Source organism: Electrophorus electricus, chromosome 4 (assembly GCF_013358815.1).
Source record: "Electrophorus electricus isolate fEleEle1 chromosome 4, fEleEle1.pri, whole genome shotgun sequence".
Lineage (NCBI taxonomy): Eukaryota > Metazoa > Chordata > Actinopteri > Gymnotiformes > Gymnotidae > Electrophorus > Electrophorus electricus.
Window position 1 is genome coordinate 27,417,502 of NC_049538.1, and position 21,564 is coordinate 27,439,065.

The window sequence follows — 21,564 nt, forward strand, 5'->3', positions numbered from 1 at the left end:
AATGAAACAAAATATTTTAAAACCATTATCTGATTAGGGATGCCAGAACTGGACACCTTTTTGGTGTACTTAGAGACAATAAACAGTATTACACTATAGTTTAAACTTTATATGTAATACCTTATTAAGATCCAAGACAAATTGCTTTCGTCGGCAACATTGTTTTGCTAGCTAGGAACAGTGCGGTAGTGTCCTGTTTAGCCTAATTTACCCTAATTCAAGGTTCAAGATGGGCTTCTTCTGTTGCTGAATAATTGCCATGGCTACATGATCCACACACCAATCACCATTGATGAGCAAGCATGCTCACAGTCTTTGTGTGCTGCATGGGAGTATGTTTGAGGGGTATAATTGTGTTTGGAGGAGGAGGAGGACCAGAGAAGGGTGGGGCTGGGATTAATCCTCCCTTGGGACAAAAGAAACAGATGCACCTGAGGACACCGCTAACAAAAAATTATTCTTACCTACCAACTGAAGTCATTGCAATGATTTGTGTGTGTGTATATATATATATATATGTATGTGTGTGTGTGTGTGTGTGTGTGTGTGTGTGTGTGTGTGTGTAGTATAATTCTACATGGAGAAGGAGAAAGTATTGTGTGCATGGAACTAACATATGAGTGCATACTATAGCAGCCCACATAACGGACTGAAATAGAAAACAGTGCTGCTTGGAGCAGCTTGGCTGTTTCACTGTTTTGAGGTTGTATGCTTTCAGTGTAAGTTTTGGTCAGTATGTTATTCATAACAACTTCGAATGGTCTGTCAGTTTAAGTGGCTGACTGTGTTTCTGCGTGTGCTTGTGTCTTTGTGTCTGTGGGGGGTATATGTAGGAGCAGGCAGCTGAGAATGGAGACAATGAGAATATGGGGAGGGTGGACGAGGGCGTAGAGGAGTTCTTCACCAAGAAGATCATCCCTGATGACCCCTTGTGAGTACACACCCATCTCAGCCAATAGCATGAAGTCTCTAGAAATACATTAGAGAACTGGAAATGTATCCTAACCTAGGAAATTTTGCACTAATAAAGAAATATTTTCTTAATTGCCGAAAGATTGTTAATCGCCAAATGATTGGTTTGTTAATTGCCAAAAGATTTCATTTTGCATCACGCCTTTCCTCTGCTCACATTCAGAAAGCATCAGAGGGAGGAGTTCCTCAATAAAGCACAGCCTGCAGAGTCTACGTGTGTCACATCCACCCCTCTCAACACCACCACCCATACCTCCACCACAGCCCCCACTAAAAACATCAAGAAGAAGTTTGGTGACTTCTTCGCCTTTAAGAAGGTCCGTGCCAGTCGAGGAGCAAAGGGAGAGGCTGGCCCAGAGGGAAAGGTCAAAAAGACTTCAATAGCAGACCTCATCCGACCTCTCCGGGAGGCGGCGCGGGCTGAGAAGGAGCGCGAGAAGGAAAGGGAGCGAGAGAGGGAGAGAGAAAGAGAGAAGGAGAAAGAGAAGGAGAGGGAGAAACTAGAGGACAAGAGCGTCGGAGCACCCTTCGCAACTCCAGCTCCCACCATCTCAGATTCAGCCCCCGCAGTACCAGTGCTAGATGACAAAATGGCCCCCAGAATGGCGCCTAGAGCTCCTTCCCCTCTTCTCATGCCAATTCCTGTCCAGGCGGCCGGCCTCGCCACCAACCCCACCCCTCCCGCCTCCTCGCCTGCCAAAACCGGAGAGGTCCCGGTATTGTCCCCTGGTGCACCCACCAACCCAACCACAACCCCCAGCCTCATAACAGCTGTGCCTCCCTCAGAGCGGGAGAAGAGCCGGACCCTGGAGAAGAGCCGCACCCCGGATGGGGAGAGGAGACCCAAGCCAACGCGCCGCTCGCTCCGAGATGGCAAGTCTCAGTCTCTCATCCTGCTCACGGGACTGGAGCCAGAACAAGACGCCACAGCCACACAAGCCAAGGTAAGACAACACTTCATTTCAAGAGGGAGATGTAAAATGGCAAATGAGTTAAGACTGTGGTGTGGTTCCTAATTTGCTGTGATGCACAAGCTATGGTGGCATGTTGTATAAGGTATAAGTTTTTTTTTTTTTTTTGTTGCATAGGAAGTTTGTTTTGAGGTTAGAACATTTAAATACTAACCTCAAAGTTATTTATGTTAGTAAATAATGTGACCAGAGCAATTAATTTTTTGATATTCTAGAGGCGTGGATACACTGGGGAGATATGACATTTGCACTCTTCGCAGTTATGCAAATAAAACCAATTGGTGGCTACTATATTTGAATCACAATAAGCCATGTTTATGAATTGATTAAAGTATGAGAGCCCTGCGTGAGGGTTACATAACTTGGTAGTGGGGTTTCCACCTGTCCAGTTTTCACCCGCAGAGTCTGGTTTTCAGGCTTTATGTCTGGATGTTGGATTTTGTCAGGGTTTTTGGGGTTTTTTTTGGAACGTTCTCCCAAGTTGTGTGGGGATGTATTGCAATGCAATACTATTGGTGCATTTGTTTGCTACTTTTCATTTCCGCCTCTCACTGGCAATTATAGGCCAATAAAAAGTCAGCAAGCAAAGTCAAATACAAAGTACCTAGGGGGTGGAAGACTCATTAATGGTGAGTCTAATCGAATAGGAGGGTCTGATTTTGGCTTGTTGAAAAGGTAGAAACCCTGCTTGGGCATGTTATGAGAACATCCTCAGCCTGTTATGCAGTGTCTAATTTTTAGCATTGATATAAAGTTTCTATAAGATGTAGTATGAAGATTTTCCCTGACTCAGCATTGTCAAGTTCTTTGATTTCATATGCAGTTTTTTGGCTTCATGTATATTTTAGAGTTAAAAGAATACTTCATCCACATATGTGATTATTCCTAATAATGCTACAAATAACACCACTAATAACTAATGAAAGCTATTAATATCATCTTAACAGATCCTCAATACTTTTTTATTCATTGTTAGCTGTGTTCACATGTTTGAGGTAGTACTTAAACATTAAAGAGTTTCACAGTAGTTATGTATTCAAAGTATGGAAGATTTTATCACGAATGGCAGAAAATTAAGTATAAAAAAATATTTTAGCATCACAGACCAATTCGTGGTTCTGACAGATGAGTCACACCTTATGCTAAGTTCTATCAAGACTATTTTGTATTGTAATGTTTTGTAATGTAATTGTAATGTTGAAAGCTTCCTTCCCATTGGAGCAAGACTGGCTCATCCCCAGATCTGTAACACCATGTCTGACAGCTGAGCGGGGGAGCAGTCTTTGATTATTTTAATATGTGTTTAACACAGTCACAGCTGGCCACTGTTGTTCCGATTGTGACTCACCCCAGGACAGTGTCACTATCCGTCAGACCCAGCGAGCTTGCCTTCGCACCAGCCGTGTATGCATTAGGTGTTATTAGTAGCAAAAGGCCCAATGTGGCTCTTGCTACTCATTTCATGCCTGCTCCATTTTACAGAAACACGCTTCTGAGAGCTCATCCGGTTATGAACAGAGGCTCCATGTTATGCTTCACTGCATGGGGGTGGCCAAGACACCTCCATCCGACTCTAAAAAGAGCCAGGTGTGTGCGCGATGTTTGGTATTGTAACCACACTTTGGCCAGTTGTGTGTAATTATGTTTATTCGTTATTACAAGAGGTACTGGCCTAAGTACCGGTCTAACTTTGTGGCAAAGCACAGGACAATGCCATATCGTAATCCTGTAAAGATGTCTTTAAATGTCTTGTGATATTGCATTTTCCTATATCACGTACCTCTAGCCACTGGTGCAAAACCTGAAAGGGTCCCTTTACAGGATTACTGCAGTCTCATGTATGCTGCTTAACTACAGCCTACCTTGTAATATTCACCCTCTTATCTGCAACCACAATATCACAGATATCACTTAATCTGTGCCAGGTGAAAAAGGGCTTCCTTGGCTAATAGGGGATTATGTATAGCAGACTATTGAATCAAAGTCATATTATCCTCTTACAGAGCAAAGATGAGGAACTGAGGAAGACCAACTCAGAGGGTAAGGTCCCTTCCCTTATTTCCGTATGTCTTCATCATCACTACAGCATGTACCTTTTCGTCCTGGTAACTGGAGATGTTTTGCTGCATTTGGAGATGTGCTGTGCTGGCAGATCACTGTGGCAGTGGTAGGCATCTCAGGCCCCGTGCTCAGGGGAATATTAGACGTGATTTGTCCTGTATAGAGAGAGATCAGCATCTTGCCAGTGCAATGGCAGTGTTAGAGTTTTGACCATCACTGTGTAATAAAGCTGTATACTCAGTATGATTTTTCATATGTAGTTGCTGTTTCTGGAAAAAAAAAAAGTTAAAGTTGATTTTTCAAAGTTTTTGAAGTTTTTAAAATATGCTTGCAATAGCATTGGTTTCCTTAAAAATGCACATTTTTAGTTAGTCCAATGTGAAGAATATATATATACACACACAAAGACCACACAAGTAAACACAATACTGTTTTTATTATTATTTTATTTAGTAAAGGAAAAAAGTTATGCAACACCAATTGGCCCTGTACGAAAGGTAATTGCCCCCTTAGTTACTCAACCAACCAATTACCAAATTTGGTTGATAAATGGGATCATTTAGAACAGACACACCCGGGATTGACGACAGCTTAAGTTATCACTTAAAAAGAACCTTTCCAACAATGTAAAGGAGGCTAAAAGGTTTCAGCAAGCAGCTGTGATCAAAAGAAGTTCCAGTAAGAATGTTCAGTCTGGAAAGGGTTACAAAACCACTTCTAAGGCTCTGAGCCTCCAGTGAACTACAGTGAGAACCATTGTCTTCAAATGGAGAAAACTTGGAACAGCAGTGAATCTTTCCAGAAGTGGGCAGCCTACCAAGATTCCCCCCAAGAGTGCAGTGATGATATGGCAAGTCACAGAAGAAGACAAATGAACATCTAAAGAACTGCAGACCTTGCTTGCCTTGGTGCCACAGTCAGCACTTAGGTTTCACCTTTAGAATGAGAGTGGGAAAAATGGTTTCCATGGGAAATTGGATAAATGGTATCCATGGGAAAACCACTGCTAATCAATTGGAACATAAACACTCATCTCCCATTTGCCAGAAGGCACCTTGAAGGTCCTGATGAGTCAGAAGTAGGCTTGTCACAATACCACAATTGCAATACCGATACCACGTGTAATATCACAATTCTTGATAGCAAAATAATACTTTGACATAAAAACCCCACACAAATATAAAGTCCTCCCATTCCCTGAATGTAAAATGCATACTGGAAAAATCTGACTGCAAAAGTTTGATTTGAAATGGAGGCTTGCTAAATAAAGGAAATATAATGACTATAATAAACAAAATACTTCAAACTTTCTTCTGGAATTACATTAGGGAATTTCTTTACTTTAATGTTCTTAGCTAGGAAAACAGTCTCTCTGTGGTCTTCCATCAGTCTTTCTCCTTGGACTGATCTGTTTAGTATGTTTATACTTCACTGGAGTCTGCTATATTTTGTGTTTCTCTAGCACAGATGTAATGGTGGCCTGACTAGATGAAGTTGAGTTCTTAGTTTAAATAAATAAATAAATAAATAAATAAATAAATAAATAAAATAAAATAAAAAATTAAATAAGAGTAAGAAGCACATTCATAATTTGAGGTTAAACTGCACACTGAATTCTCCATTTTAAACACCAATATTTTATCGATTAGCCCACATGAAATTTACCAGTTAAGCAGGCTACATACTTGATAGCCTATTTGCGATAGAAACACGTGATTGTCATGAGCGCACATGACAAGACGAGCACTTGGCTGATCTGTTACATCCTCGACGGAAACTGCACAGATCACGTATGAAAGCTCCCTGGCGCAGCTTTATCTTAGTTAGACTGTCATCTTTTAAGCGCTTTGTAGAGGTCAGGATACTTCTTGGCCGAGTGCTTAGCTAAGGTGCTTGTGTTGCTTGTTATGCAATGGAGAAATTTAGAACACCATTTGCACGCTGGTTTTGTCATATCTGCTGGCTGGCGGTTTTCATAAGCGATGCATGCAGTCTATGTCCACAATTGGCTCCTTGAGCCTGTTTTTCCTGTCATTTGTTGCGTAGCCATGCTACCCATACAGCCAGATTACTGCCTTCCATACAGTCTATTCCGCCAGCTGGCTGGCGTGTGATACTCATCCGAGTCAAATGAGAATACCGATTCAGTTGCTCAGGCTGTATTCAGAATTGAAAGCATCGGATGTTGGAGTCGAATCGTTTGCCACATTGTCGTATTGAAAAAAGCACCGAATTTTCCAAATCTTATGCAACTCTATTCAGAAGTGGAACTTTGCGGAAGACAGGCTTGTAATTATTGACAGAACAGTTAATGCTCCTCTCTACCAGAAAGTACTTCTGTGCATGATCAGAAGCGCAAGCACAACTGACATATAGCAAAATCAAGGCAGGGCACACAATGACATCCATCTTGCTAGAAACAATATTAAGGCTTTAGAGTGACCTAATCAAAGTCCTGACTCATTGAAACAGTGTCAGGACCTAAAATTGACAGCTCATGCTCAAAAGCCCTCTAATATGAGGCATTAAAGCATTTCTGCAGAGTTTGCCAAAATTCTGTTAGAGCTAACGCTATCGCCACATAAAACACTGAGCTCCAGCTATAGCAAGTGTTTGGTTGCAGTTGCTGCTAAAGGTCAATATTTCAGTGCAATTAAGTAGCAGCCAAGGGGCAGTTTTCACATGAGTAATACAGGTGTTGCAGAACTGTTTTTCCTTCAATAAAATGCTTTGATCATTTAAAGATTGTTTCCTGATGTTCTCCTACTCTTGTGTTACACCAAGTGTGAGGATCTGAAATCACTTAGTATTATCAAATGATCAAGAATCGAGAAAATCAAATGCTTCTTCATGGCTGTTTATTGCCTCACCAAGCAGCTGATTGATACTCCGCTAAATAGCTTCAATAAGAGTGGGCATCAAAAGCTGTGTCTAATACTACTGGGCAGTACTACTGGGGAAAGGAGCCAGATGACAGTAATTTGCTCTTGAGAATTTGCTGTTCTTTGAAATGGAACCTCACAAAAACTCAAATAAATAGATAAATAAAATGGTCCCTGTGATGGATACAGTTTCATGCCCTAAATGGATTTCCCGCTGACTGAGACAATGTCCATAAGGCTCACACTGGCATATTCTAAACGGTTTTTAAAGCACTGCTGTCCTGTTGGACTTGATCAAATTATCTGCATCTCTTTAGCTAAGGTCAGCTATCTAAAAAGTCACATAAGACTCAAAATGCTGAAGCAAATTAAATGGGATTTTATGGCCCATGCACATCCAAATTTGGTCTTCTGTCTTGCTGTGTTGAACTATTGTATGTGTTCTTGTTGGATGTGTCACAGTTAGGGTGTTGTTTTTATACCTCTCTGATGCCGACCATTTGACCTCTGACCTTCTGTTTCAGGGGCTATATTGGACAGCAAGCCTGAGCCCCCACCCACCTATATAAAGCCTCGCACAATGTCCACCTCTTCAGGTGCCAAACGGCTGGGATTCAGCCTTCATTTTTTCATGTGCATGTGAGGACTGTCAAATCATTTGTGCAGGAATGCAAAACCCTCTGTCTCTTCTCAGATACCAGGCGGCCAGTGCGTGTGGGCAATGCGGAGTCCCTTCGCATGGACCGCCCACCACTCCCTGAGCGACCTGTAGGCCCTTTGCCCCCAAAACCAGCACTCAGACCCACCCTGATCCCACCGGGGGAGACCCCTGGAGCCTCCCAGAGCATCACACCCACCCCTAGGCAGCCCAGCCCCTCTCCAGACAGCCAGCTTTCAGCAGTAGAGGGCGGACCACCATTGCAGGCCCAGCCTCCGACCCCCTCTCCTCGCAAAGATATGCCACCTGCGCCATCACCACGGAGGGTGCTCAGCACAGATGCCCGTGAGCGAGCAGAGAGACCCCAGTCCGTCACCGAAGGTAGACTGCGAAACATTTTTAGAATGTAATAGGCTGTGTTTAGAGTGTGAAAGTATTCATTAAATGAGGCCAAATAATTACTTAGATGTAGATTAGCTTAGTTCTTACCTGCTTCTTAGTTATTAGGCAAAGATTAAACAAGGTGTTTAACTTAACATCTAGAATTATAATGTGATGCATAAAAGCTCTTGTGTTATGGTGGATCTGTGCATCTCTTACCTACGCACACATTCACGGAATTTCACACACACAAACTCGCACACATGGAGCCCTTATAAAAGCTCTTAGATATCCATTGCGTTTAAACAGATTTAAACCCAACTAGTTGGGCCACTTCAACACCTCCCCTGATGGCAGCTCTTAATGCTCTGCAAGCTTGCAGCCTTCTGTATGCTTCAGTTGAAGACAATTTAATTACTCCCATCAGATCAATCACGTAATTCAATACTTGTTTCTCTGAAGCTGTAGTAAATGGGCTTCGTTCAGAATGTATGCATGTGTGCATTAAAAAAAAAATCCCCACTCACCCTCCTGTGAGCGGTCTTTTTCCTTCAAGCTCAGGTCCTATATCAGAGGCTTCTGAGCTTGAGGGTCCTGTGTAGTATCGTAGTTGTTCCCAGGACTGCACTCTTCCGGATGGAGATCTCAGATGATGTTCCTGGAATCTGCTGGAGCCATTCTCCCAGTTTGGGGATCACAGGCCATAGTGCTTTGATTACTCCTGGAACCACTGTTGCCTTCACCTTCCACATCTTTTCCAGCTCGTCTTTCAGCTCTTGGTATTTCTCGAGCTTTTTGTCTTCTTTGTTCCTGATGTTGCTGTCGCTTTGGATTGCCACATCTATCACTACATCCCACTTCTGCTGTCTGTCCATCACTACTATTTCAGGTCGGTTAGCCCTTAGCATTTATCCTGTCTTTATCTGAAAGTCCCACAGGATCTTAGCACGGTCATTCTCCATCACCTTTGGTGGTGTATTTAACCTCGGAACTTCCAGCCTGTACACGGCACAGACGTTTTTGTACACAATGCCAGCCACTTGGTTTTGGATTTCACTCTGCCTGATAGCTTCTTGAGTCCCACTGTTATGTGCTGGATTGTCTCAGGGGCATCTGTTGTCCTGCCTGGTGTGGTGGATCCGAGCCTCTGTTGCTCTTGCATTCAGGAGCTTGTTCCTTTGCTCCCATGATTATTGCCACCATGTTGTCCAATCCAGCCTTTTCCAGCCATTGGTAGGATTTCTCCATATCAGCCACTTCCACTATGTACCAGTGGTACATACCATGCTGGGGTCTGTCCTCCCATTGTTGTTCTTGCTTTTCCTCATTCCCATCCTCCGCGGGTTTCTGCTGTCTGAGGTGTTCACTATGCACTTCATCACCTGGGGGCCATCATCCTGATGGATCTTGGTCGTTTCATGCTGGATAGTGGCTCTGACACTCTCTAGTCCTCGGCCCCCCTCCTTCCGCTTAGTGTATAGTTTCAGAGTGCTGGATTTGGGATGAAAACCCTCTGTGTATGAGGAATTTCCTTGTCTTGATGTAAGTGGCTTCTATCTCCTTCTTTGACCAGCTTATTATGCCAGCATAGGTGTTGACGGCCTGGATCTTGTTCTCCCCACTCAGCTCTTCCCAGATCCTGCCTCACTCCTTGTAGGCATTTGCCTTTTCATGATTTTGCCTGCTATGTAACCTTCTGGTAGTATGATGCGCTTGGTTCTAGCTACCTTCCTATTCCTTGTAACCATCCAACCACACTTATCCAGTCTGAATGACATTCTGGCGTCGTTGCTGATTATCCTGCTCAGATGGATTAGTGAGCCAATGTCTCATTCACTTCCAGCATTCAGCTTGATGTCATCCATGTAGAGGAGGTGCCTGATGGTTGCTTGACTCCAGAACTGCTATCCATATCCAATCTTGGTGATGATCTCACTGATGGGGTTCAGGCCTATGCAGAACAGCAACAGGGACAAGGCATCTCCTTGGTCAACCCTGCACGTAATGGTGATTTGGGATATTAGTTGAAGTTGACCTCTTGGAAGTTGACCTCATCTTTCCCAGCCCCACTGAGCTCCTGATGAAGTCTCTTAGAGTCCTGTTAATGTTATTCAGTCTCAAGCATTCCAGGATCCATGTGTGGGATCTTGAATCATAGGCTTTCTTGCAGTCAGTCCAGGTGGGGCACAGGTTGGTCTGTTTGGTTATTGGCCGGTAGTTGGATGCAACTATCTCTCTTTGGGGTTCCTTCAGGATCAGGACTGTCCAGCCTTCAGTTAACTATTCAGGTTCCATCCATTAGCACCTTGTTCATTTGTACTGCCAGGTGCTCATAGAATGCAGTTAGCTTCTTAAGCCAGTTGTAGTAGTAGTAGTAGTAGTAGTAATTGTAATAATAATAAATATATATATATATATATATATATATATATATATATATATATATATATATATATATATATATATATATATAAAATAATAATAATTATAAGAAGATTCCAGGTGGGTAACTACAGTGTACTGTAGAAAGAGATTTCAAGAGAAACAGAACGTTTCAGACAGAGGTCCTTCATTGGCTTGTTTGCACAGCTGATGAAGGACCTCTGTCCGAAACGTCCTGTTTCTGTGGAAACTTTGTGCACTTCACTAAAATTTTGACTCTCTCTCTCTCTATATATATACCGTCCTTCCATGTTTCTCAATTATACAAACACACATATATACGCATGCTTTCCCTTCCCCCTTCTGGTGCTGGTTTCTAAACTGGGTGCCTTTCTCCCCACAGAGATTCTCCCTAAACCACGACCCCGCCTGAAGCCCTCGCCCCAACGCCGTGCTGTTTCCGTCCACGAAGACGCACTACTACAGCACGCCGCCCTGCTCGACCCCGAAGGTGAGGTGACGCCCGGCTGCTCTCGCCTGATAACTGATAACCAGTGGAAACCAGTTAATATTAACTCATGTGCAGAATACTCTTAGCTTTGTTTCTTTTGTTTATATCATCAGCTCTAGGGTGTCGAGAACCATGTGCCTCTCTAATCTGCTAAATAGCTGTTAGTATTAGTTCCACTAATTTAGGATATTGGTGTTTAACTTGCAGGAAAAAACTGACTTGAACGTTTACCAAATGAATAAAATATTTGAGCAATTCTAGAATGCATGGCATATATTTCTGGGCGCGTTTGGTCAGAAGAACTCTGTGGATGTGAGTGAAGCCTACTGTATGGTTTTCCTGTGGCCTGTTTCAGAGCTAAAAGCTGCATTGCGGCTGCAGAGGTCCCCAGTGCGGAAGCTGGTGAACCTGCTGGAGCTAGAGCCCTGCTCGGAGGACCTACCCGAGGGTGAGGAAGGTGAGCATGAGAAGAAGAGGAAGAGATTAGTGCAACAAAAGGGTCCTTCCAGTCCGAGTGAGCACAAATGAGGAAGAGTGAATGAGAGAGAATTGCGTGGCGTGGTCACACCTGGTATAAACATCTATCTTAGTGATCTGCTCACAGAAGAATACGATTGTGTCTCCAGTGACAGCGTGCGGTCACATTTTAAGACTAAATACTAAACTACTGTTAGCATGCGTTAAAACCCTTGATTTGGCCAAGCTAGGCCAATGACACTGTTCACTGGCGCTTTTACGCATTAGAAATGCAACCAAATGCATCCTTGACCATTGCGTTGGTGATTCAGGTTATTATTCCACAAGACGCAATGGACTTTGCACTGTCCATATCACCTGAAACATGTGAAAACCAAGTGTGACAGGGTTCAAAATGTAATGTATATTTAAATGTATATTAGATGATCAGTAGCTCTACAATGATGTGACTACAGACCATCTAACATCATCATTGCTCTACAGTGATGTCATCATAGACAATCTGAAATCATCATGTTTTTCACCTGGACAAATGCCTTCAATTACAGGCTTTGGTGCAGAGGATAATGATTATCTAGCAAAATCTGTGAGCACAGTTGAGGGCTTTAACCCACACCCCCAGAACAAATGAATGAGTCATTATAAAAATATGATGCATCATCGTTGGTCACCTCACAGCAGCATAGCACACAAAGTTTATTTTCAAAAGCAAATTCTTTTAAGATGCATTTAGCCTTTTTTGTGGGGCCTTGTCAACTGCACGAACTTGCATGTTATTTGTAGTCTTACCTCAACTGTTTGAATTTTTTCACACTAAGATCCTATTATGATTTTCTGCTCCACCCACAGCTAAAACAGAAGGGAGAGAAGGTTGCAGAGGACAGGCCAATGAGACAGACAACACTACAGTCAATGAGGGCCAACCAGAATATAGCCCAGCTGGGCCCAACGAGGAAGAGACCAACCCAGAGAGAGGGGAGACAGTCTCAGAGCAGCACACAGCACAGGGAGAAACATCAGACCAAAGAACTGAAACCCCCTCACCTGAGACAAACATGGACTGACCCCTGCGCAAAATCTATTTTCTATCATGTCTACTTTTGCCTTGCACGTCAGATTATGTACAAAAGAATGAATTATGAACAAATGCGTTTTAAAAAAAAGAGTAAATTGAGACATATACTTGTTAATAATTATTAAAAAGTGAATTCTGTTGTGTCATTCAGGGTCTGTGCCTATTTTCTGGGGTGGGGCTTTGTGTTCTTAGTGATGTTCTGGCTGCTATCTAAGTGGAGAATTCTGTTTACTTGACTTCTGATTGCAAAATGGCTGTGACTATCTTAAGACTACATTTCCCATCTCCCAACTCACTGCTGTGAGCATTTGTGCTGAATTACAACAATATTCACACCCATCTTTTATCTGCATATCCATATCTTGCAGGTTTCTGCAAAAGAATCCAATAGCACCCCCAGCTGTGTAAACTGATAATTACACAAGGCTTTTTTTTTATCAGGGAAAACGCTGCCCTGGTGCTGCATCTGTGTTTTAAAACACACACTATGATGATTACACCAAATGCAGCAATATAAGTACACGTTATATGTCTGGGATCAGAATTTGTGTAAGGAGGTATGGTGCCACAACAGCAACAGAGGTGCAGAAAGAAAGTGCATGGCTACACATCTCATGCAGACGTAGTTACTGAAATGCCTGAGCTCATTAGGATGAATGTGCATTCAAACTCAGCTTTAGTCCACAAACACGAATAAATCCCATGACTCCTTCTTCATCTCATGACAGACAATAAAAACAATGTAACGGAATCTATAAGAGAATCCTGCTATGGAAAATGTATAGTTAATTCTCTAATACTAAAGAGCGGCCTTCATCCTCATCATGGTAAATTATCAACCCACCAGGAGCAGAGCGTGGCCCAGAAGGCAACGAGAAGAGCCCACACGCATGTGAGTCATTATGGGGTGGAAGTGTGTGTACGTGCATGTGCTGGCCTACTCCACCAGTAATGCCACATTACTCCCCTGGCTGAGCAGCAAGCTGCCATTAACTGCAAACTTGGCCAATGGAGGCAGCGAGCGCACGGGAGAGCCATCTGTGCGTGTGCGGAGATAAGATGAAGACGGAGGGAACTTAGCGAAGGGCTCGCCTGCACAGCACAGGAAGCTCCGTCAGCACGGTAGGTGTGAATAATGCCTCTGTAAGATAGAAGCTAAGCATCTCACTCTGGCTCTTTATGTGGTTGACACACTGGCGCAGGGTTTCCTTCTTACCCGTTTAATTGCTACCTTGACGGTATTAAAACAAGCTGTAAAAAGGGGGAGACTAAAAAAAAGATAAGGTTAGCTCCAGCAACATTCCTGTCCAAACTGAAAATTGACAAGATGTACAGAGATTTACTTTATCTATTGCACTCATGTGCAAAGTACAAGCACCTACTCAGACGTTAGCCTGCATTACTGTCTGCAATCATTAGACATCATCATCATCAGGGATATAAACTTGGACAAAACACTGAAAATATAAAATACAAAACTATGAACAACTGTCATCTAAAACATTTTATTACATGAAAATATTAACCATTGGCACTTAATATACAGTATGAATAATTAAACCCAACCCATAAATGAAAATCAACCCATAAAATCACATGTTAAAATAATTGCAATCAGAAAACAAGACAATTTAAGGAGACAACAAGCAGTCACTTCATATCGAGGGAAAATAGATGGACATTAAAAAAATAAATGCATTTGTGAAATAGTAAAGACCATAGGCCCAGAATAAGAAAAACATCGCTTTCAAATGTTTTCCATGGCTAACACCAAGAGCACTGCCAACATTCCCAATGCAGCCTGGTTAAAGACTAAGGATTCCATTCATAAAAGATTAGCAGACACTCCAACAATAACAGTCCACACCTTTACTGAAGCTTCGGGGGAAAAGCATCTTCTAGGTGTCTTAAATAAAGGAGAGAACGCAATTTAAATCATAGTGCATTGTTTAAGATGCGAAAGGAAAACAACAGTTACAAACTGCTAATGTACCTAATAAAGGAGGAGCGTCAAGGAAATGAGACGATTCCAATGTGTCCCCAAATTATTATTTTTTACCACATTGGTAATTTAATCCTCCAAGCAGCTTTTTGCCTGTCAGAAGTATGAACACAACTTGCACAACAGCGAGTGAGTCTCCCTATGCCTTTAGAAGGAAGGGGTTACTTGGATTTGATTAGTGCAGTTCTAGATGACTGAGTAATCTATTCAACACTACTTCACATAAACAGCGAGCTGGTCAAATGCTCCGTGACTGCATAGTTGCCTCAAGTCTACACTTGTGATGCAGCTGTGGTACAACTTTGACATCAAAAGCAAAGCCTACGTGCACATGAATGAAGCTTATTCCACATGCCTCTTCTTGATGTAAGGTATGAAAGCCTTATGCTCTGAGCCTCTTATTTCCAACTTAACTACTTTGAGTACATATGTAAATCGGTATGAATATTTGATTTAGGTACAGCCAGTTGATCAAAGCCTTTTGTGTCCCTGCCTGAAACCTTTTCACAACAACAGTAAAGACTATGGTTCTCAATTTTGTAATAGACATAGGTCAGTGTTAAGATCTCTTTGGTAAAAGGTGTACGAAGTTCTATTAGGGATTTCACTGAAATCTGATAGACATTCATGTAGTAGGCAATATGAACAGACGTTGCCTCACATGGAAACTTATGAGTATATTAAAAATCAAAGCAACAATATATTACTGTATTTAACAATATATATTACTGTAAATAACACTTTACAATTTAACTGTGAAAATGTTAAAATATATGTTATCTGTGTAACTCAAACCATTTAAATGCCGCAAAAATTTCTCAAGGGAAAAGGGATCTCAGGAGACTGCTTTCATATCCCAAACCTAGACCTACAAGAAAGACCTTTCAAGAAAGGAAAATGTAACAAAAATAAATGAACAGTTAAAACCTGTAAGACACCATCATGAGCCATTAAAACAAAACAAAAACTTGAAATGCAGTATAAACAAACAAGAGCAGAAATTAATAAGCCCCCCACTCCCAAAATAAGACAACTCTATAGATTTTGGTCTACAAGATTAAATTGCTCAGTGTAAAACGAATGTAAGAAATATTTATCCTCCACAACTTGAGTAGGAGCTGGAATGGAATTTAATATGTACAGAATGGAAATGATCACGTCATATCTATACCTACTACGTGTCGAACGAGGAGAATCTGGAATATAAAAACCAGGAGTCTGATATCGAAAGACCAGTCTCGTCATTTCAGGAAGTCCACCATTATCAGAACAGTGAGCTCATGACAGTGGCGTGCACACACACATACACACCCTCTCGAAACAAAGGTAAATCTCAATTTTGTTAGGAGCTTGTTGAAACCAAACACTGTTGTTCTTAACAATGAATATTGTGGCTCCATGGCCCTCAGGGTTGAAGATCTGTAGCTCTTCTTTATGCAAAGCGCACACATGCAAACCACCTGTGTAAGAAGGCCAGCTCCGAAATGAAGATAGGTCCATACCTGTCTACTGGCGATGGAGCAAGACTGTGTAAACCCTTCCACTGCACTATCACTCTCTGAAACCTGACATTCTGACTTTTAAAAAAAAATTATATCTATATATTTTTTAATATATATCTTTCTATCTTTTGGGACACCTCTGGAAAATAAGGCCTCCGTGTTTTTGCATATGATGTCCAGGGGAAGTGAACTGAGCCGATCATAGCTCTCCTCCTAAGCAGTGGCAACCTGGCAGGGCATGGGGCTCAAAGGCTACAGGGTGGCCAGCACTCTGAGGAAGGAGATGACGAGGACACAGAAAGACTGTCCTACTCCAAACACCAAGGCTTCCAAAGAGATCATCTTCTTCCCTGCTGCCATGTAGACCCCTGCAATTGCTGCACCTGGAACGGACCGCAAGAGAAAGAAACAAGTCATATAAGGTATCGTGTCATATAAAATGCATTGTGCATGGCTATGGATGTTGTGTAAGGGAAGCGGTGAACGTGAGTGGTTACAGTGTGTGAATGTTTACGTGTTGGCATGCCTTAATCAGATATAGTTTGTGGTATAAAATACCTTTTTAAAGTGGAATATTAACTAATCAGTTGCCTGGGTTCATTTGGTTTGTGCTGCACAATGACACCCTCAATACTTTTTAACTATTTGAAAGAATAAATGTGATCTGTAATGTTTCTTCTATAAAACCTTATCATAAATAATTAATGTATACTCTACTTCAGCTTTTGTTTCACATGGGAGATACTGTAGTTATAAAAGCTTTATAGGGTAGAGGTACGTACTTGTGAGCACCCCTCCAAACAGAGGGCCTACAACACCCATGAACATGATGGCGAGGGGCAAGAAGCGTGCCATCTTATGTCTTCGGAGTGTGGCAAGGGCCAGCAGAGCTGCAGGAAGGTGGAACACCAACGATGAGACAAATGCCCACAGGAATATACCAAACCACATCTCTGAGGAGTGCAAAGGAACAACACAATAGGTAAGTACAGCACATTATAAAGACAACTAATTCAACACGATGGTCACACTTGTGGTTTTGAAAGCATCCAACAATCATGAAAGAAAGACAGACAGATCCGCTTGCTCTTAACGGTCCCAGAATGCAACAGTAATGCACTTATAATATGGCTGCATGACATATTAAGAACAGTTAACTTTAATACTGCTTCTTTAAAGCCCATTTCAGGATGCTTTGGTACCTGATCAAGTTTTTATGCAATGTTTGCAAATATGTGAACTAATTTTATAATGAAACTCATCACTTAAAATGTACCATATGATTTCAGAATGGTAATTGCTCATCCAGATGTATTAACTATTTATAGATTTAAGCTTCATTTGACTAGGGCTTTAAATCAAATGTGAAGAGCACGATATGGACAAATCATTAAAGGCTTTTAATCAATTATTACAAAAACTGTTTTGCAGTATACATTCAAAGCACGTGGTTAAACGTCACGGGTAACCATCGGCCTGCATTACTGTGACGAAAACTAAAACCACGTCGTTTTGTTGTCTCGCTGGAAAAACCTTTTAATACACAACATTTATGCGTAACGTCTGAGGTTAGTCTGGACGCTCACGGCAGACGACAAAACCTCCCCTACAAGGTATTAAATTAAGAGTGCAGTCACCCACGCCCCACACCGTGCATGGCAGCAGACTGAACAAATAACCCAGCGGAGACGTGTTTTACGAGCAGGTCCATGCTGGAGAGGTTGGCATCGCCATCCCGGTCCATTTCTAACCATTTCGCTGTGGTTGATAATTACAAGCCGCCTCTGAACATGGGAAAACATTGGCCAACGTAGGCGACTTTAGATGGCATCTACCTTTATTTAGAGTTTAAGGTGCCCGACTAGCTACCCACCTAACGTTACTAGGCTTGGCAACTGGTCACATATGACATTATTTCTTTTATGTCACAAATATTAGCCAAACTGTGTGTGTGACTGCGCTGCCAAACTCGTTATAGCTGGTTAGTAAACTGTCCATTACAAAACAGACACCCAGTTAGCGTAGCGAGGTCAGCTAACGCTAGCGTAGCAATCCTAGATGGGTTAGCAGACCATCCTTCACCTCCTCTGTCGGTCTAAAAGTTTAAGAAACGTTTGAACAATTTTGTAAACCAAAAGCCTTTAGCTATTCCCCAAAGTATTAACATAACACGAACAAAACAAACCGCAGCTAGTTAGCTGTTAGCTACATGTTTACTGATAGCGTTAGCTAAGATACGCTAAGCTACTTACAGAACACTGAGAAGACAGCTAAACGCTAGCTAGCTAACTCACCTCGAAAATTGCACAGCGATGTGCTGTTCCCCCCACAGTTAGTGGCATTTTTCCCCGGGACCAAATTCAAACTGAGAATCTGCTGCACAAATCCGATGTTATAGTCGCCCTGCATGTCTCATCATCTGAACACGGCGACCATGAGTACAGGAGCTCCAACGTCCGGCCAACACCATCACAAAACCAAGCAGGATCTTTCTAGCTGTTGGCTAGACGGCTACCCAACAAAGGTGTCCTTTCTAGAAAGGATAGAAATGGTAAATGATTTATACCGCACGAAAAATAACGCTGTATATTGCAAGTCCGATTATCAAGGAGACCTCAAACCCAACCTACACCTAAAATATTACTTTGACTGCCCGGATTAAAAGACTTTTGTCCCTTTGTACGAGCCGTAGAACAGTGACTACGGAGGTAGCCTATCGTCGATCTTCAACTGTCGCGGATATGCTCAAGAAACGCGTTCTCACTGCCAAAGTGTCTTATACATCTACATTCTTTTCTGGAGGCTTTGTGGACTTGCTCAGTGAATTGCAGGCATTAGCTACGAGTTGTTTAAGTTGTTTAAGGCTCGTCATCGTGAAAGAGAATAATGAACTATTCCGACTACGACTCGGAGGATTATTCCTCAAATGAAGATGAAGATTATGTCCCATCTGGTGAGAGATTTGCCCGGCATTTAGTTATCAGGCTAGCGAGATAACGTTGCTCGCTAACCTAGCTAGGCTAAGTAACATAGCTAAGCGGATAACTAAGCTAACATGTAAACATATTTTAACATACAGTCAGGTAAAAAGCAAGATAGATAGATAGTTTATCGGTAGCGATATTCTGCAAAAAAGCAAAGTATACGTACAACGGTATGGGCAACCAACCTAGCTAGCTGTATCATACATGCTCAGCCTTTCCACTACAGTATGCGTAATCTTAGGTATCTTAGGCAAGACATCAGCTGCGTTATCGAGGATCAGAAATAAACTAACCATTTAGCTAACAAATGTGCCTGTTCTTGTAATCAATTTGATTATTATTATTTTCAAGTTTGTGAGCATGTCCGGTTGAAAACGTGCTAACCCTAGGTCAGAATGGTCCTGGAGTTCCAGAGTAATGAAACTTGGCGAGCTGAGCTAACCTAACCTAGCTAGATGGCTTTCACCTTCGCACACTTCAACCACTTGTTAATAACTTTACTAAAAGTAAATTTATTAATCGCCATATTAATCGTCCCATCACCACATCTCCGGTCACAAGATAATAAAAATGATTCGTGTTTTATTGGTATTCCTCATCTTGATTATTTTAATGCGTTGCTCACAGAATCCTCCAACTACAACAAAGTACAGAACCCGTCGTAGTATTGTGCTCATGTTATACCAGATGAATACCACTCCACTCTTTCTTCTCTTTAGAATTCATCTAATAGTAATAATTAGATAATTAAATTTATACATTTTAGTACCACTTTATGCATATCTTAATGGTATAGCCTTCTCATATAAAATCTGAAAGCCTGATAAACTACATCCCAAGTCCAGTCTTAAAATAATGTAGTGTCCGCTTTATTCACATTCCACCTGTGAAACGTTAAAATGAGTGTTAAAGTAGCTTTTAGGGCTAATGAAACTCATCACTGATAAACACTGGCCAGACTGCTCCTAGCACTTTGTAAAAGACATCAAATAAAAATTACACGAAAGTACCATTGTTGTTGTTTATTATTGATGTTATTATTATTATTATTGTTGTTATCAGATGACAACCTAAGTGAGGATGACATGAATGAGTGTGTCAAGGAAGATGGCCTGGAATTAGATGACCAAAACGAACTCCATTCCAACCAAGTAAAGAAGAAAAAGAAATCAAATAAAGGCATTGCTATGAGGTAGAGTTCCTGTCACCATGAAGCACGTCTGCGGTTTGCCCACCTCCCTATTTGCACTAGGATGATTTCAGTCACTGGTAGGACGTCTCACTATTTTTGAATGTTTTGGACAGGAAAAGGAGAAAGGGAGGACTCAAGCTGGAAACGGGTGACGAGGACACGCCAAACGAACAGCGAGAAGAAGGAGCGAAAGGGGAAGGGGGTCTGCGTGCAGAAGATGAGTCCCAGCGGAAGAAGAAAGCAGATGACCTTTGGGCTAGTTTTTTAAGCGATGTTGGACCTAGGCCCAAAGATCCTACCGCAGTCTCGCAAGAAGTACGTGATGCCGTGGGCTGTTGAGCAAAATGCTGCAGATTACCAGGGTGGGGAGGGTTACCAGTTCCAGTTTGAGAAGTTAATAGTTTAACATGACAGGTTAAAATAAGTAAGTGAAATGATTTTAATGTTTTCAAACATTTAAGTATATTTTAGAAATAATACCAAATTGCAAGACAGCATGATGTCATTCCTATCATAGTACTGAAAACAATGATATAACATGATCTTTCTTACCAATGCCATTTTGACGGTTTGTATAGATTTCCAAACATGTGCTTACTGTCTCAACACACATCCCGATATTTACATATTGTGCCAACTCCGCAGGTTTCTTAGGTTTTATTTACATACTGTCCCAGTTCCATAGTCTTTGATGGTCTTTGTCATACCTCACTTGCAATTCGTTTTTGAAAACAATCACATGGTTGTGGTTACTGAAATGTAATTACTTGGATTAGAAATATATTTTTAACTGTTAATGCTTTGGAATATATGGAGCGGAATTTAAACATGACAGATATTAATAAGCATTAATTTGGCAGTGTGTTTTTGGTTTTGCTGTTTTAAGAGACCCTGTTATCTCCATTCTAAGGACAGCAATGCATGCTGTATTTTTGTTCTTTATATTTTAAACCCGTTTCTCTTTCTTGCTTATAGAGCACAGCTACAGCTAACTCAGACAAAGCCAGTAAAGCCACCACAGACACTACACAGCAAGACTCTGACCTCAAAGAGCCCTCCAGAATCACAATCACAAAAGTGTTCGACTTTGCTGGAGAAGAAGTTCGGTAAGTCCTTCATGAAGCAGCAGCTGCTGCATTACTTAGTTTAACCACAAGATGGCATTATAGTGTCATCAATGATTGTTCAGATAACATTCATTAGTTGTGGATAGTGAGACAATATTTCCTGTTAATTGTAAAGTTTTAATATAACGTGAGAAGTAGGGTAGCTTGTGATTTGGTTGAAGATGCAAATGTGGCATGGGGTCACAGAAAAATGAGAAATTCCCATGTCCATGATTAGCTAGTCTAAGGAATGTAGTTAGACTCTAGGTCTCATTTCTTTTTCTGGGAAGCTGTGCTGTGATGGGATTGAGCAGGAGCTGTGTTGGTGGGTCGCATTGCCCCTTGCAGGGTCACTAAAGAGGTGGACGCTGATTCGCGGGAGGCTCGGAGCTTCCTGAAGAAGGAGGA

The 21,564-nt window shown here is 41.8% G+C and overlaps 3 protein-coding genes across 3 annotated transcripts in view; 2 read left to right on the forward strand and 1 right to left on the reverse strand.

Moving 5' to 3' along the window:
• Positions 1-12,516, forward strand: part of carmil2 (capping protein regulator and myosin 1 linker 2) — a 39,122-nt gene extending 26,606 nt beyond the window's left edge. Inside the window, exons 32-40 of the mRNA XM_035525726.1 lie at positions 834-931; positions 1,136-1,916; positions 3,426-3,530; positions 3,947-3,983; positions 7,411-7,482; positions 7,581-7,925; positions 10,711-10,818; positions 11,174-11,275; positions 12,145-12,516. Coding sequence (XP_035381619.1) covers positions 834-931; positions 1,136-1,916; positions 3,426-3,530; positions 3,947-3,983; positions 7,411-7,482; positions 7,581-7,925; positions 10,711-10,818; positions 11,174-11,275; positions 12,145-12,359 — 1,863 coding nt within the window. The 3' untranslated portion in view covers positions 12,360-12,516. The remainder of the gene's footprint in view (positions 1-833; positions 932-1,135; positions 1,917-3,425; positions 3,531-3,946; positions 3,984-7,410; positions 7,483-7,580; positions 7,926-10,710; positions 10,819-11,173; positions 11,276-12,144) is intronic.
• A 1,340-nt stretch (positions 12,517-13,856) lies between these two features.
• Positions 13,857-18,540, reverse strand: tmem170a (transmembrane protein 170A). Its single transcript, XM_027004025.2, has 3 exons — positions 18,169-18,540; positions 16,657-16,827; positions 13,857-16,257 (listed from the first exon to the last, which is right to left on the reverse strand). The coding sequence occupies exons 1-3, from the start codon at positions 18,281-18,283 to the stop codon at positions 16,127-16,129; spliced, it is 417 nt and encodes a 138-aa protein (XP_026859826.2). The 5' UTR covers positions 18,284-18,540; the 3' UTR covers positions 13,857-16,126.
• Positions 18,541-18,678: 138 nt separating this feature from the next.
• Positions 18,679-21,564, forward strand: part of cfdp1 (craniofacial development protein 1) — a 28,099-nt gene continuing 25,213 nt past the window's right edge. The window contains exons 1-5 of the mRNA XM_027003995.2: positions 18,679-18,827; positions 19,921-20,050; positions 20,164-20,365; positions 21,026-21,156; positions 21,505-21,564. The exon at positions 21,505-21,564 is cut by the window's right edge and continues 78 nt beyond it. Coding sequence (XP_026859796.2) covers positions 18,761-18,827; positions 19,921-20,050; positions 20,164-20,365; positions 21,026-21,156; positions 21,505-21,564 — 590 coding nt within the window. The 5' untranslated portion in view covers positions 18,679-18,760. The remainder of the gene's footprint in view (positions 18,828-19,920; positions 20,051-20,163; positions 20,366-21,025; positions 21,157-21,504) is intronic.

What these genes read in the sequence shown, in the direction of transcription:
- tmem170a (XM_027004025.2), bottom strand. Translation starts at nt 18,283, where the DNA reads ATGCAGGGCGACTATAACATCGGATTTGTGCAGCAGATTCTCAGTTTG. An exon ending in ATCGCTGTGCAATTTTCGAG is followed by an intron (nt 16,828 to 18,168) that starts GTGAGTTAGCTA and finishes TGCACTCCTCAG; the next exon opens with AGATGTGGTTTGGTATATTC. An exon ending in GTTTGGAGGGGTGCTCACAA is followed by an intron (nt 16,258 to 16,656) that starts GTACGTACCTCT and finishes GGTCCGTTCCAG; the next exon opens with GTGCAGCAATTGCAGGGGTC.